Genomic DNA, 16302 nt, shown 5'->3' with positions numbered 1-16302 from the left:
TCCCCATCCCCCAATGCCACGTGCGGCCTCTGGGTGCTGCCATCTTGTTTTTCCGACGCCACGTGCGGGGGACGGGTGCTGCCATTTTGTCCATCCCCCGCCATGTGCGACCAGTGGGCGCCGCCATCTTGTATCGGCTCCGAGGACCCCGGCGCGGGTGACTACGCACCGCCCGATGACGACTCCAATCTTCTGCCACAACTCGCATCAGTCACCTTGGACCAGTCTCGACCCTGCATCCTCTCTATGGTGACGATGAAGGTCCTGCTCAACGGGCACAAAACATCCTGCCTGCTAGACTCCGGGAGCACGGAGAGTTTCATACACCCTGCCACGATAAGACGCTGCTTCTTCCTGTCCATCCCGGAAAGCAAAAAATCTCCCCGGCCTCTGGCTCCCATTCGGTTGAGATCAAGGGGTATTGTATAGCAGACCTCACGGTCAAGGGGAGGGAGTTTAAAAATTACAGGCTCTACGTCCTCCCCCACCTCTGCGCGGCCACACTCCTGGGGTTAGACTTCCAGTGTAACCTCCAGAGCCTAACATTTAAATTCGGCGGCCCTATACCTCCCCTCACTGTCTGCAGCCTCGCGACCCTCAAAGTCGATCCCCCATCCTTGATTGCAAACCTCACCCCAGATTGCAAACCTGTCTCCACCAAGAGCAGATGATACAGTGCCCAGGACCGGGTCTTCATCAGGTCCGAGGTCCAGCGGTTTCTAAAGGAGGGGTCATCGAGGCTAGTAACAGCCCCTGGCAAGCACAAGTTCTGGTGGTAAAGACCGGGTAGAAGAATAGGATGGTCATAGACTACAGTCAGACCATCAACAGGTTTACGCAGCTGGACGTGTACCCTCTCCCCCGTATATCTGACTTGGTCAACAGGATCGCACAGTACAAGGTTTTCTCCACGGCAGACCTGAAGTCAGCCTACCACCAGCTCCCCATCCGCGCGAGCGACCGCAAGTACTTGGCGTTCGAAGCGGACGGGCGGCTCTACCACCTTTTAAGAGTTCCCTTCGGTGTTACAAACGGGGTCTCGGTCTTCCAACGAGAGATGGACCGAATGGTCGACCTATATGGTTTAGGGGCAACTTTCCCGTATCTTGATAATGTCACCATCTGCGGCCACGATCAGCAGGACCACGACACCAACCTCCGCAAATTCCTCCAAAACGTAAAACTCCTGAATTTGACCTCTCACAAAGAAAAATGCGTGTTCAGCACCGACCGCCTAGCCATCCTCGGCTATGTAGTGCGAAATGGAGTGATAGGCCCTGACCCGGAACTCATGCGCCCCTTGATGGAGCTCCCCCTCCCTCACTGCTCCAAGGCCCTGGAGCGCTGCCTCGGGTTTTTATCTTATTACGCTCAGTGGGTCCCCAACTACGCCGACAAAGCCCGTCCCCTCATACAAACTACCACTTTCCCATTGTTGACGGAGGCCCGCCAGGCCTTCAGCCGCATCAAAGCGGATATCGTAAAGGCCACGATGCGCGCCATCGACGAGTCCCTCCCCTTCCATGTCGAGAGCGACGCATCTGACGTAGCTCTGGTGGGCAGGCCCGTGGCCTTCTTCTCACGCACCCTCCATGCTTCTGAAATCCGCCACTCCTCGGTCGAGAAGAAAGCACAGGCCATAGTAGAAGCTGTGCGGCATTGGAGGCATTCCCTGGCTGGCAGGAGATTTACCCAACGGTCGGTGGCCTTCATGTTCGACAATGCACAGAGGGGCAAGATAAAAAATGACAAGATCTTGCGGTGGAGGATTGAGTTATCCACCTACAACTATGACATCTTGTATCGTCCTGGGAAGCTAAACGAGCCTCTCGATGCTCTGTCCCGCGGCACCTGTGCCAACACACAAGTAGACCGCCTCCGAGCTACCACCCGGGGGTCACCTGCTTCTTCCATTTCGTGAAGACCCGCAACCTGCCCAACTCCATCGAGGAGGTCAGGACAGTCACCAGAAACTGCCACATCTGCGCGGAGTGCAAGCCGCACTTCTACCACCCCAAAAAACGCATTTGGTAAAGGCTTCCCGTCCCTTTGAACACCTCAGCATGGACTTCAAAGGTCCCCTCCCCTCTACCAACCACAACATGTACTTCCTCAATGTGATTGACGAGTACTCCCGCTTCCCGTTCGCCATCCCCTGCCCCAACATGACCACAACCACCATCATAAAAGCCCTCCACAGCATTTTCTCCCTGTTCGGATTCCCCGCCTACATACACAGTGATAGCGGGTCCTCCTTTATGAATGACGAAGCGCATCAATTCCTGCTCAGCAAGGGCATTGCCTCAAGCAGGACAGCCAGTTATAACCCCCGGGGTACCGGACAGGTCGAGAGGGAGAACGGTACGGTCTGGAAAACCGTTCTACTGGCCCTACGGTCCAGGAATCTCCCAGTCTCCCGCTGGCAGGAGGTCCTCTCAGACGACCTCCACTCCATCCGGTCTCTACTCTGCACTTCTACTAATCAAACTCCTCACGAACGCCTTCTTGTCTTCCCCAGGATGTCTTCCTCAGGGACCCCGCTCCCGACCTGGCTGGCTGCCCCCGGCCCCATCCTGCTCCGGAAACACGTGCGGGCGCACAAGTCGGACCCGTTGGTCGAGAGGGTCCAGCTGCTCCACGCTAACCCGCAATATGCGTATGTGGAGTACCCCGACGGCCGACAAGACACGGTCTCTCTACTGGACCTGGCGCTCGCCGGATCCCCGCCACCCCCTCGTCACCAGTCCCACCCCCCCCCCCCCCCCCCACAGGCTATGGCGGGATCCCCCCAACCGCAACTGCACCCTGCAGGCGCTTCCCCCCCCCCCCCCCCCCCCCCCCCTGGCCCGCCAACCTCCTCACCTGCGCTGCCCAGAGGACTAGACGCCCCCCCCTGCAACCCGGCCCGGCCCTTACCAGCGTCGTCTAGGGGTGTTGAAAACTCCACAAGGACCGGATCATCGCTCCCGGAGTCATGGACGCCCGCATCTCCATCAACATCTCCGCCGAAGCTCCGTCGGTCGCAGAGGACGTCCAAGGCCCCCGATCATCTGATCGAGTCGATGTGAACTCTTAATGGATTTTTTTTCTGTCTCTGTAAATAGTTACGGGCCAGTGGGCCATGTTGATAACACAATTCCTGACTCTGTACATAGTTACGGGCCAGTGGGCAGCCGCCGTTCGAGAGAGGTATAGCCCCACCCGACTATACAATGGAGTTTATTGGGCATCTTGCGGCACTGGGTGCCAATCTTTCTGGTGAATCAGGTGGCAGACAGCCAGTTGCCCTGTGAAGCCCGTGGGGCATCATTAATTGGCCTAATTAATGTTAGATACCATTGAGGATCCCACTGGATCGTCCGTCATGAAACACCCGCCAATTCCCGCTCACTCCCACATTTAGAACAAACTCCATTAGATCATGCCCTACAAGGGTGAAAATGAGGAAAAGATTAGAAGAAAAGAGAAAGTTAGCCAGAAATGTAAAAACCTTCAGCATCATCTTCCACAGATATTTGAAAACTAAAAACATGAACAAAGTGAGCTTTTGTCCTCCAGAAAATGGTTCCAATCCGATCAGCCATCATCTTATTGACTGATGGAGCGAACTGGAGGGGCTGAATGGCCTCCTGCTGCTCCTAATTCATGTGTCCATATGTCTGTATGATGTTAGGCTGCCTGGCCTCCTCGAGCACTGTTTACTCATCCTGAATAACAGTCTACCATTTGCAAACTTCCAATCTGATAGGACGGTTCCCAAATCCAAGGAACTTTGGAAAATCATAGCTCATGCATCCTGATAATTTGTCAACTTGTGTGCAACCAGTCTGTCAAATATCTCCTCCAACAATTTTAAGCTCATCTACTGTCTTGAGAGCCTCCTCTTCCACGATGGCTTCAACAGCATCTTCTTCCTTGCTCAAGACCGATGCAAAGCACCCATTTAGTATCTCAGCCATGTACCTTCTCGTGCATTAATCCCCTAATTGATACAAATCAGCTCCACTCTACCTCTTCTTATTCACATCCCATAGACGGTCTTTGGATTCCATGGGAATTTAGCTGCCAGCTTCTTCTCATAGTTTCGCTTTACCCTTCTTATATCTGTTATCAATTCCTCTCTGAATTTTCTTCATTCAGCTTGTTTCTCACCTGATTATTTAGCTGACGTTAGTCACCCTATTTCTGCTTTATCTTGCACTTCAGTTCTCTGATCATCCTGGGAGCTCAACACCGTTTTTTGTGCTCGCCCCTCCCCCCTGCTGCCCCCTGCAGGAGAAGACACCTGGACAGATTCCACTACTGTTAAGGGGCCGGCACCGTCGCGACATGGTGCACAATCGATTCTAATGAGAAACGGTGCTGGACTCGCCGGATTCACAATTGACACTTAGGAGGCTGACAAGTTGCAGCTGCACATACACACTTCACTCGTCGCACACACCATCTTGATGCCGCACTCCAGGGAGAAACTCGCTAAGGCCAAAACAAAATGATTAAAAGTGGGTGAATACCAATCTGGGTCTCAGACAAAAGGCCAACGGGAAAAACCCCACCAAACTTGCCAAGATTCCATACTCAGGCAACATTCCGCAAATAAAATAAAAAAATTACAATAGTTATACAAGTACTTTATAAGAAGAGAGATAAATTCACGATAACTTCCCTGTTTGGCTTTTCCCCGTTCCAGTCTGAGCCTCTGATGAATTTAATTCGATGGTCCTCTACCCAGCCGCCTGCGGATCTTCTCTTCAACTTCTGCTTTCCAGCTTCTTATGCGCACTGCCGAGCGTTCAACGATGTTCCTCGTGTCTGAAGCGACTCGACTTTTTTCCAGTCCCTTCTTCACTTGAACTGATTTATCAGCCAGCCACGATTGCACTTTCTCAACAGAATGTTTCAGAGATGTTTTTTTAGCTGAGAGATCTGGCTTGTACTCAGTATCACCCATGGTCAGGTATGGCAAACAGGAAACTCTGATTGAATTAAAGCTCCCGGAGTCCGATGAAGATTCTATGTCGATGCTTTCCATTTCTTCATCATCTGGAACATTTGCACATGCTCCAGCTGTGGTATTGTCCATTATGGCTCCCTCAGTGTTGCTCAGCAACTGCCTGTGTAAATGTCCAGTGGAATTGCAGGTCTCTGAGTCCAACGGCAATTCCAGGTCAATGTTGTCATCCATTCCCGTAGCTGTGGTATTGTCCATTATTGCTCTCTCGGTGTTGCTCAGCAACTGCCTGTGTAACTGTCCGGTAGAATTGCAGGTGTCTGAGTCCAACGGGGATTCCAGGTTGATGTTGTCATCCATTCCCGTAGCTGTGGTATTGTCCGTTATGGCTCTCTCGGTGTTGCTTGGGAACTGCCTGTGTAACTGTCCGGTAGAATTGCAGGTGTCTGAGTCCAACGGGGATTCCAGGTCGATGTTGACGTCCATTCCCGTAGCTGTGGTATTGTCCGTTATGGCTCTCTCGGTGTTGCTCAGCAGTGAGTCATTCTCACTGCTGCTGGGGAATCGCACAAATAAAAATCCGGTGGACTTAAAGCTCCAAGTGTCCGACGAGGATTCTAGATCGCTGCTGTCCATTTCATCATCATCTGGGAAATTTGTAAATGCTCCAGCTGGGGTATTGTCCACAGTGGCTGCCTCAGTGTTGCTGAGTAGTGAGGCTTGGTCCTCTGGATAATCATCGATGGCAACAGAGGAGACCTCACCGGCAGATCTGTCTTCTGCATCACTATTGCCATTGACGCTATTTTCCTGTTCAATTTGGCAATCAATATCATCAAGGTGAACAGCTGGAGTAAGTGATTCAATCATTGGTTCAGGTGAGCTGCTTGTCCACTCAATCATCTGACAGTCACTCACAATTTGGCAATCAATGTCATCAAGGCGAATCGCTGGAGTAAGTGATTCAATCATTGGTTCAGGTGAGCTGCTTGTCCACTCAATCATCTGACAGTCACTCACAATTTGGCAATCAATGTCATCAAGGCGAATCGCTGGAGTAAGTGATTCAATCATTGGTTCAGGTGAGCTGCTTGTCCAGTCAATCATCTGACAGTCTTTCACACCTTCACTGATCTCCAGGGAAACTCCCAGATCCTGCTGGTCATTCTGTACGCTGGTGACCAGGATCGCCCTCCTCCACAGCAGCTGACCTTTGTTCTCTGACACGAGAGCCTGGAGGTTCAGCTCCTCTTCATCCTCAGAGTCTGACTGTTTGGTTCCAACTTCGGTCTCCTGAACAGACACAACGGCAACTGAGGTATTTTGACCATTGACACATTGTGCCTGATCTCCATCGGGGATAAGTTCTTCAATCCTGACAGTTTTCACTTCATCAGTCTTTCCAATCGAAACGGAACAAACTGGTCCATGTATTTTTCCATTTGCCCAACAATATAAAATCCATGTGGTCACGATCATTGTTCAGAGTGCCTGGATATAAAGTTCACTCTTCGCAATCGTTTTCCGTCTGAGCAGTTGGCAGGTAGAACACCAAATCAATGATAAACATTCTGTCAACAGCGGGTTAAACTGGGTAACTATGGAAACGGGTGATGCGGGATAACGTAAACAAACATGGTGGGTACCGTGACAACACGGAACTCTGTCACAATAGCATCATACCCGACAGTGTGATGTCACAGGGACCCACAATTCCCCAATTTAGAGAATCAAGTCAGGAAGCAAAGAACAAGGGGCAGAGTTCTCTGTTTGAGAGGCTGAGTGTAGACACCAGGACTGAATGGGAGGTGTTCCACGGTCCTGAAGGGGGCGTGACTGCCGGAGTCACTCAGGACATGCTAATGTGGCAGCACTCACACCACGTGGTACTAGTGCAATTCCAATGCACACTGCTGTGTGACTCACTGGAGTCGGGAACTGCATTCCAGAGCCTGGCAAGCTGCTGCTGCATATAATCGCTCTGCTCCCCACACACTGTCATTGCTGCCAAGATGTTGGCCCATGGATAGAGGGCCCGAGGTCCACGGACACAGAGCTCGAGCTATTGCTGGATGCCATGGAGGAGAGGTGAGACACCCAGTACCCCAGGGTGGGAAGGAGGCTGCCACCCACCAAAATCAACCAGGTCTGGGCGGACGTGGCAGAGGTAGTGGGCCCCACTGGGAAGACTGGAGAGCAGTGCCATTATAAGCTGCATGACCTCCTCAGAGCAGCCCAGATAAATAACTAGTTCTGGCACCACCCTTGTCCCACACACCCCACCCCACACTCAGCACCGACACACTCCCCCCCCCCCCCCCCCCACCCCTGTTTGCAGACCCCACCAGGCAGACAAGTAGGCAGTGCTGGGTGAGGATGGGCAAATCCCCAGGCCAGCCAGGGTGAGTCACCAGCTCCGTGCCCCTGGCACAGCCCTCGCTCCACCCTCCCGAGCCCCACCTGGCAGCAAACCGTGCGCACCCCACCCTGCACCACATGTCAACACTGTCCAAACTGCCCGCCGTGGCTGGGTACACACAGGACATTAGCTGTGGACCTCTTGTGCTGCCACAGCCGGCAGAAGGAGGGGAAGGCTGGAAGGGGCCTGCCGGAGCTCAGGCCCTCGCTGTCGCTGGTCAGCGGGGTGGGAAGGCGGGCAGTCGCAGAAGCAGAGGTCAGCATGGGACAACAAAGTAAGCCCCCAATGCGTTGCCCCAATGATTGGGCTCCCCGGACATACTCTCTTCCACCTTCTTCCGTCAGGAAAAAGATTCTGACGTTTGAGGTCACAAACCATCCGACTCAAGAACAACTTCTTCCCGGCTGCCGGGTAGACTTTTCAATGGACCCACCTCATATTAAGTTGATCTTTTCTCTACACCCTAGCTATGACTGTAACATTACATTCTGCAGCCTCTCCTTCCTTCCCTATTGATGCACTATCAATTAGTACAAAGACGAGAGTAGAGAATAATCGAGGCTTTATTGAGCTGAGATGTGTGGCCCCCTGCAGCTGCTTCCAGAATGGGAGCAGCTCCGGTGAGCACACACATTTATACACCGCTTACTGGGCGGAGCCAGCAGGCAGGGATTTACCCCTGTACCTCTAGTACAGGAGCCTTACCGTACTATCTCTACTATACAGTTACTACATTTACTAGACAATCAGTGGTGACTACCACATTCACCACCTGTTAAAAAAAGAGTCCAGTGGGGGTGGTGGGAAAAATTTACAGTAAAGGCAAAATTTACAAGTTCAGGCAAAATCTACAGGTTCAGTCGGGTGCCTTGATCCTCCGCTGTGATCACCTGGGTCCCGGTGGTGTTGCGGGCACTGACTTGGTCACCTTGGACTCCGGGAGCGTGTTGTCCTCGTCTTCATCACCCCTGAGTGGAACCAGTGGGAGGACGGATTGTCCTTGGGTGGGGGCTGTGGTAAGGTGCGCTGGGGGGAGGGTGAGTAGCGCCGGGGCAATCGGAGGGGGGGTGTCGGGTGGTGGGCCGTGAGTGGGGATCCAGCTGGTACCAGGTCCCGGAGGGAGACTGTGTCCTGGCGCCTGCCGGGGTGCGCCACGTGGACGTACTGCGGGTTAGCGTGCAGTAGTTGTACTCTTTCGACCAACGGGTCCGCCTTGTCGGTCCGCATGTGTTTGCGGAGGAGGACGGGTCCAGGAGCTGCCAGCCATGTTGGAATGCGAAACCCCGGAGGTGGACTTCCTGGGAAAGGCAAGGAGACGGTCATGGGGGGTTTTGTTAGTTGCAGTGCAGAGTATGTGGTGATCCAACCACTGTATATATGTGTGTACCTGTATTACCTGTATTACAGGTTTCTCCCTAGCTCCGCCCACAGGGAGCTGTATAAATATTCGTAAGCTTCACTGAGGTGCCATTCTACAGCTGCCACCGGAGGAATAGCATCTCACTGTAATAAAACCTCTCTTGTACATCACTCGAGTCTTTGTGTGCAATTGTTAGCGCCACAGAGTAGTGATCGGATGGAGTGGAGAGCGTCGGGGAGGACATCCTGCCAGTGGGAGACCGGGAGATTTGTAGATCGTAGGGCCAGCAGGATGACCTTCCTGACCGTCCCATTCTCCCTCTCTACCTGCCCGTTTCCCCGGGGATTGTAGCTGGTCGTCCTGCTGGAGACGATACCCCTGCTGAGCAGGAACTGACGCAGCTGATCGCTCATAAAGGAGGATTCCCTGTCACTGTGGATGTAGGCAGAGAAGCCAAACAGAGTGAAGACTGGCAGATGGGGCATGGGATGGCGAAGGGGAATCTGGAGTACTCATCAACCATACTGAGGAAATACGTGTTGCGGGCGGTGGAGGGGAGGGGCCCTTTGAAGTCCACGCTAAGGTGTTCAAATGGGGCGGGAGGCCTTCACCAGGCACACGTGGTCCGGCCGGTAGAAGTGCGGTTTGCACTCCACACAGACCTGGCAGTCCCTGGTGATTGACCTGACTTCCTCGACGGAGTAGGGCAGATTGCGGGCCTTGATGAAGTGGTACAACCGCGTGACTCCCGGGTGACAAAGGTTGTCGTGCAGAGTCCGGAGTCGGTCTACTTGTGCGCTGGCACATGTACCTCGGGATAGGGCATCTGGGGGCTTGTTGAGCTTACCGGGGGGATACAACATCTCGTAGTTGTAGGTGGAGAGCTCAATCCTCCACCTCAAGATTTTATCGTTCTTGCCCCGTTGTGTGTTGTTAAACATAAAGGCTACCGACCGATGGTCAGTGAGGAGAGTGAATCTCCTGCCGGCCAGGTAATGCCTCCAATGCCGCACAGCTTCCACGATGGCTTGGGCCTCCTTTTCGATAGAGGAGTGCCTAATTTCGAAGGCATGGAGGGTGCGGGAAAAGAATGCCATGGGCCTGCCTGCCTGGTTGAGGGTGGCGGCCAGAGCTACGTCCGGTGCATCGCTCTCGACCTGGAAAGGGAGGGACACATCGACCGCATGCATCTCGGCCTTGGCGATGTCTGCCTTGATGCGGTTGAAGGCCTGGCAGGCCTTAGCAGTCAGGGACAAAACTGTGGAGTGAATGAGTGGGCGGGCCCTGTCCGCATAGTTAGGGACTCACTGGGCATAATAGGAGAAAAACCCCAGGCATCGTTTCAGGGCCTTGGGGTAGTGGGGGAGGGGGAGTTCCATGAGGGGGCAGATGCGGTCGGGGTCGGGACGTAGAACTCCATTTTCCACAACATAGCCAAGGATGGCTAAGCGGTTGGTGCGGAACACGCACTTCTCCTTATTGTACGTGAGATTAAGGAGTTTGGCGGTGTGGAGAAATTTGCAAAGGTTAGCGTCGTGGTCCTGCTGATTGTGGTCGCAGATAGTGACGTTATCTATGTACGGAAAGGTGGCCCGCAGTCCATGCCGGTCAACCATTCGGTCCATCTCACGTTGAAAGACCGAGACCCCGTTCATGACGCCGAAGGGAACCCGAAGGAAGTGATAGAGGCAGCCATCTGCTTTGAACGCAGTGTAAGGGCGGTCTGCCTTGCAGATGTGGTACTTATGGTAGGCAGATTTCAGGTCCACTGTCGAGAAGACCCGGTACTGTGCAATCTGATTGACCATATCAGATATGCGTGGGAGGGGGTACGTGTCGAACTGTATGTACCGATTGATGGTCTGACTGTAGTCAATGACCATCCTGTGTTTCTCCCCAGTCTTTACTACTACCACTTAGGCTCTTCAGGGGCTGTTGCTGCCCTCAATGATACCTTCCCGCAGAAGCTGCTGGACCTCCAACCTGATGAAGGTCCTGTCCTGGGCACTGTACCGTCTGTTCCTGGTAGCGGGGTGAGGTTTGCAAACAAGGAAGGTGGGTCGACCTTAAGGGTCGTGAGCCGCATACTGTGAGGGTGGGTCAGGGGTCTGCCGAATTTTAAGGATAGGCTTTGGAGGTTGCATTGGAAGCCCAGACCGAGTAACAGGGCAGCGCAGAGGTTGGGGAGGACGTAGAGCCGGAAGTTGCTAAACTCTACGCCCTGGATGGTGAGGGTCGCGATGCAGTACCCCCGGATTTCCACGGAATGGGATCCGGAGGCCAGGGAGATTCTCTGGGTGACGGGGAGTACCGCGAGGGAGCAGCGCCTTACTGTCGTTGGGTGGATGAAGCTTTCCATGCTCTCACAGTCAAAAAGGCAGGAAGTCTTGTGCCCATCGATTTCACCTTTGTCGTTGCGGTTGCGAGATTGTGAGGCTGGGACTGGTCGAGGGTGATCGAGGCGAGCTGCAGCTGATGCTGGTAGGCCCCGGGCTGGTCAGCGGTGGTGGCAGGCGATGAGCGGCCAGACGAAGTTCCTGATGAGCAGGGGCCCTGAGGCGCCATCAGAATGGCGCCGAAGATGCCGGTGCTCACAGGGCACACATGGCGGGCAGCATTAAAGATGGCGGCGCCCACGGACCGCACGTGGTGAGTAGAGAAGAAGATGGTGGTGCCCCCGGGCCGCACGTGGTCTGCGGGGATGAAAATGGCGGCGCCCACGGGTCGCACATGGGGGTTGTAGGGACGCTGGGCCTAGAGACAGCAGCGATCGACTGGGCCTGGCACACAGCAGCAAAATGTCCCTTCTTTCCGCAGCCCTTGCAGGTTGCGCTCTGCACCGGGCAGCGTTGCCGGGGGTGTTTGGTCTGCCCGCAGAAGTAGCATTTGGGCCCCCCGGGGTTAGCTGGCTGCCGCGTGGCACAGGCTTGTGGTGGGCTGGGGTCAGTAGCTGGTGGGGTCCACGATGTCCACGAGGGTGCCTTGCGGTCGGAGGCGTACAACTGGACGTTACGGGAGGTGACTGTTAGTGAATTCTCAAGCTGCCTGGTTGCTGCAAGATCCCTTCCAATAGGCGCTGGCGGATGTACGTCAACCCCATGTCCGTAACAAAAGCGTCTCTGATTAAAAGTTCTGTGTGCTCAACTGCCGAAACTATCTGGCAGTCACACTTCCTTGCCAGGATGTGCAGGGTACGCCAGAAATCATCCAGGAACTCACCGGGGAGTTCCTGTCTCATGGACAGGCGGTGTCTGGCGTGGAGTTTGTTAACCAGCCAAACGTAATGTCCTGTCAGGAGCTCCATTGCTTCAGTGTAAGTGGGCGCATCCCGGATGAGAGGAAAAATGTCAGGGCTCACACGTGAACAAAGGACCTGGAGCTTCTGTGCGTCCGAGGGTTGTTCAGCCGATGTTCGGAGGTAGCTTTCGAAGCAGGCTAGCTAGTGGTCAAAGGCCGAAGTGGCATTGGCTGCTTGAGGGTGTAGCTGTAGGCGATCAGGCTTGATGTGAAGTTCCATCGTTTCATAATCTTTGCTCAATAAATTGATGCACTATCAATTACTACGAAGACGAGAGTAGTGAATAATCGAGGCTTTATTGAGCAAAGATGTGTGGCCTCCTGTACCTGTTACTAGCTCCAGTGAGCACACACATTTATACGCCGCCTATTGGGTTGAGCCAGCAGGCAGGGATTTACCCCTGTACCTCTAGTACAGGAGCCTTACCGTACTACATCTAATACGCAGGTACTACATCTAATATATAGTAAGTGGTGACTACCACACCTATGTACTGTATGTGTTGTCTGTAGAGCAGGAAACAATACTTTTCACTGTATACTAATACATGGGACATAATAAATCAGCTCAAATCAAATCAAATCACTTTATTGAAGAGGTCCCTGGGGCACTATCTGGTGTGAATGACACACATGCTGCGGTATATCAGGTGGTGGTAGGCACCCCCGAGCGGGAGTGGATGGCCGGAGGACGGCCTAACCCCAGGGACACGCTGCCATCCAGACAAGTCTCGCGCTTCTGGAAAGAGTGTTCCCATCAATGTTGGAGATGAAGGTAGAGAGTCAGAGAGTAAATGAGGGGGTGTCAGCTGCCATCCAGCGTCTGCAGGAGTAGGTGGCAGTGCCGACAATGTGTGCCACCCATGACAACACTGCACGAGTGGCGTCCGCAGTGGAGGCCTTGGGTGCGAGAATCTTGGCCATGGGTCAGAATGTCCAATGCCTGGTGCAGGGTGTGCGGGTGGTAGCTGAAGTGCAGGATGGAGCAGCCATGTTACAGGCTGCCATATACCAGGGCCACATGGACATTGCTGCAGTGCCCCAGAGCTTGGCCCAGTCACAACTGTCATGGTTGCAGGCGTTAAGAACATTGGCCTGGCACTGGCTGACCTGAGCCAGTCACAGCAGGACCTGGCACGGTCACCGAGTGATGTGGCACAGTCCTAGAGGAACATGGCGCAGTCCAAAGGGACGTGGCACAGTCCAAAGGGGCATGGCACAGTCCAAAGGGACGTGGCACAGTCCAAAGGGATGTGGCACAGTCCAAAGGGACGTGGCACAGTCCAAAGGGACATGGCACAGTCCAAAGGGACGTGGCACAGTCCAAAGGGACATGGCACAGTCCAAAGGGACGTGGCACAGTCCAAAGGGACATGGCACAGTCTAAAGGGACATGGCACAGTCCAAAGGGGCATGGCACAGTCCAAAGAGATGTGGCACAGTCCAAAGGGACGTGGCACAGTCCAAAGGGACATGGCACAGTCCAAAGGGACGTGGCACAGTCCAAAGGGACATGGCACAGTCTAAAGGGACATGGCACAGTATAAAAGGGACGTGGCACAGTCCAAAGGGACATGGCACAGTCCAAAGGGACGTGGCACAGTCCAAAGGGACATGGCACAGTCTAAAGGGACATGGCACAGTATAAAAGGGACGTGGCACAGTCCAAAGGGACGTGGCACAGTCCTTGTGCTCCATGGCCATGAGAATCAAGACCTGGTCAAGAGGAGAGCGGGTCTCCAGGACTGGCAGCGCCAGATGGTGGCAAAACCCCCGGAGCTAACTACATCCATGTCGCCATCACAACGTGTAGCCCGAGGGTGGAGCAGGTGATGGGGCCGGTGCCCATCCCTACTGCAGGGGAGGTGCTGGAATACAGCAGCACCTCTAAATCCCCCCACCTGTCCTTGGCCCATCCAATAGGCAGCGATCACAACAGAGTGGCACCATGCCACCTGTGACTGCCAGATGTTGGCCGGCCCATCCAGACCCGGTTGCTCAACAAAACAGCTGCCAAAGATGACCCACTTCACAGGGCAGGATGCACAGCAGGCCGCCTCCACATCTGATGCAATGCCTACGTTCCCAACCCCCCCACCCCCAACACCAGGAGGGTGGCCGAACCTCCACCCTGCACCACATGCCAACATCCATACCGGCCGCCATGGCTGGGTGCCCTGGTCACTGAAGCCACTAGCTACCCACCCCTGGGCTTCAAGCGACGGACTGTCTTATATTGTACATTTTCTGTTACCACCACAGATACCCCCACGAGAAGGTCCTTGGAGCGATACCGCCAGATCAGCAGCCCCTCTCCATGGCCAGATCTGCAGCCCCTCTCCGCGGCAGAGTAGCAGGCCCTGGATGTGGTTGGTGGGCCTGAGGAAAGGGAAGGCACCGGGCTGGAGATTGGCCACGAGTGAGGAAGTGAGACCCCGCTGAAGTTGTGGTTCCCGTGTCACGTGTGTCAATCCACTCCCAATGTCACCCCTAACACCCCAACCACGCCCACCACCCTCACCCCCCCAAATTGGCAATTTATCAGGGCCAATACAGTCAACTTGTACATCTTTGGACTGTGGGAGGAAACCGGAGCACCTGGAGGAAACCCACGCAGACATGGGGAGAACGTGCAGACTCCGCACAGACAGTGACCTAAGCCGGAATCGAACCTGGGACCCTGGAGCTGTGAAGCAATTGTGCTACCACAATGCTACCGTGCTGCCCCAAACGCTCCTGAGATACTCTCTGGTGCGCACCACACAGCTGCTCAGGTACATCAGGGGGAGGTAGGAACTCCTGAGGGGGCGGATGGCGGGCGGTCAGGCCGGCCCCAGAGACTAGTTGCTGTCCTGACGGGTTTCAGGCTTCTGGAATGAACCTCCCATGGTTAGAGGTGATGTAGTCATGGAGCCAGGGACTACATGAGGGGTTGTCAGCGACCATCCAGCACGTGCAGGCGTAGTTGGAGAAGTCCAACCGCGTGCAGGAGCTGATGGTGGTGCTGACCATGCGTGCCACCCAGGCTAACACCGGACTGGTGGCGTTCGCAGAGAGGCCTTGGGGGTGAGGGTTTTGGCTCTGGATCAGCATGTCCAAGGCCTGGGGCATTCTGGGCAGGTGGTGGCCGAAATCCAGGACAGAGCTGCCCTCTCAAAGGCACCATGTCCCACAGCCACTGGACATGCAGAGGCATTCCTGAGCGTCGACCAGTCACAGCGGGCCATGGCTGACAGCGTCGGTGGCATTGCCTAGATGCTGGCTGACTTGGCACAGTCAGAGGGAGGTGTCCCAGTCCCAGAGGGAGAGGCACAGTCACTGGCTGATGTGGCACAGACTCAGAAGGTGCTGGCACAGTCGCAGTGTGATGTGGTGCAGTCCCAGACAGAGGTCATCAACTCCCTGTACTTTATGGCCCCGAGCATGAAGACCCTGGACAAGACAACAGCTGGCCTCCAGGACTGGCTAAGCTAGGTGGCGGGGGTGCCTCAGGGAATATCTCACCCCTGTCGATAGAGTAGTAGGAAGCCATCGGACCCCCCGAGGGACGAGAGGGTGATGGGGCCTGAGCCAGTGACTCCCGCAGGGGAGGTGCGCAGCACCTTGGACCCCCTCCCTCCTGTCCCTGGTGGATCTGGTATGCAGCGGACAGAACAGGGCGGCAGAACGCCACCTGGGACACCCGAGCAGCAGCCGGGCCCATCGAGGGCCCGTCGCCATGGGGATCCAGGTCACAGGGCTGGAATTGCAAAAGGCCTCCTCCACTCCTGATTTACCATCTGTGAATTCACCGAGACGTAGTGTAAGGGCCCATTAGGCCAAAACGTTCGACACCAGTGATGTTGGCACAAGCGTAGGGCACAGTTTAGTTAGGGCACGTATCTGTATATATGTTTTCACATTAAACACCTGTTCACACAATTACAACCTGCCTCAGTGCTCTGTCAGATGGGTGAGAGGGGTTGGTTGCTTTGGGCTGGCCAGCAAGGGCGTGTGGGGGCGAGGAGGGAATGGGTGGCCGTTGTGTGTTGGCTGGGCTCCCCAACCTCCCCCACCCTCCCCCCGACCGTCTCCACCTCTGCCACCCCAGGGATTAGATGGGACTGTGTGATGGAATGACCAGCTCCAATACAGGGATAACCCAGGTGGACGGTGGAAAGTGCGACCGTGGGCAGGAGTCAGCGGTTGACAAATGATGGAAAGTACCAGAGCTCATCGCAGGGCGGGTGGTCATCATCCTCCATCCCATGGCCCAGGCCCGCCAACCCAGGGCCC

General features: G+C 54.8%; 2 protein-coding genes across 2 annotated transcripts in view; one reads left to right on the top strand and one right to left on the bottom strand.

The window, feature by feature from the left end:
• Positions 1–3201: 3201 nt before the first annotated feature.
• On the bottom strand, positions 3202–6487 carry LOC119963236. Its single transcript, XM_038792037.1, has 2 exons — positions 6059–6487; positions 3202–5956 (listed from the first exon to the last, which is right to left on the bottom strand). Exons 1-2 carry the CDS (start codon positions 6428–6430, stop codon positions 4709–4711), a joined length of 1620 nt encoding a protein of 539 aa, XP_038647965.1. The 5' UTR covers positions 6431–6487; the 3' UTR covers positions 3202–4708.
• Positions 6488–6729: 242 nt separating this feature from the next.
• The window catches only part of plrg1 (pleiotropic regulator 1), a 74787-nt gene continuing 65214 nt past the window's right edge, over positions 6730–16302 (top strand). The window contains exon 1 of the mRNA XM_038792035.1: positions 6730–7039. Coding sequence (XP_038647963.1) covers positions 6974–7039 — 66 coding nt within the window. The 5' untranslated portion in view covers positions 6730–6973. The remainder of the gene's footprint in view (positions 7040–16302) is intronic.

This window comes from Scyliorhinus canicula, chromosome 3 (genome assembly GCF_902713615.1).
Source record: "Scyliorhinus canicula chromosome 3, sScyCan1.1, whole genome shotgun sequence".
Taxonomy (NCBI): domain Eukaryota; kingdom Metazoa; phylum Chordata; class Chondrichthyes; order Carcharhiniformes; family Scyliorhinidae; genus Scyliorhinus; species Scyliorhinus canicula.
Note: the sequence above shows the minus strand (reverse complement) of the source record. Positions and strands in the feature narration are given on the sequence as shown.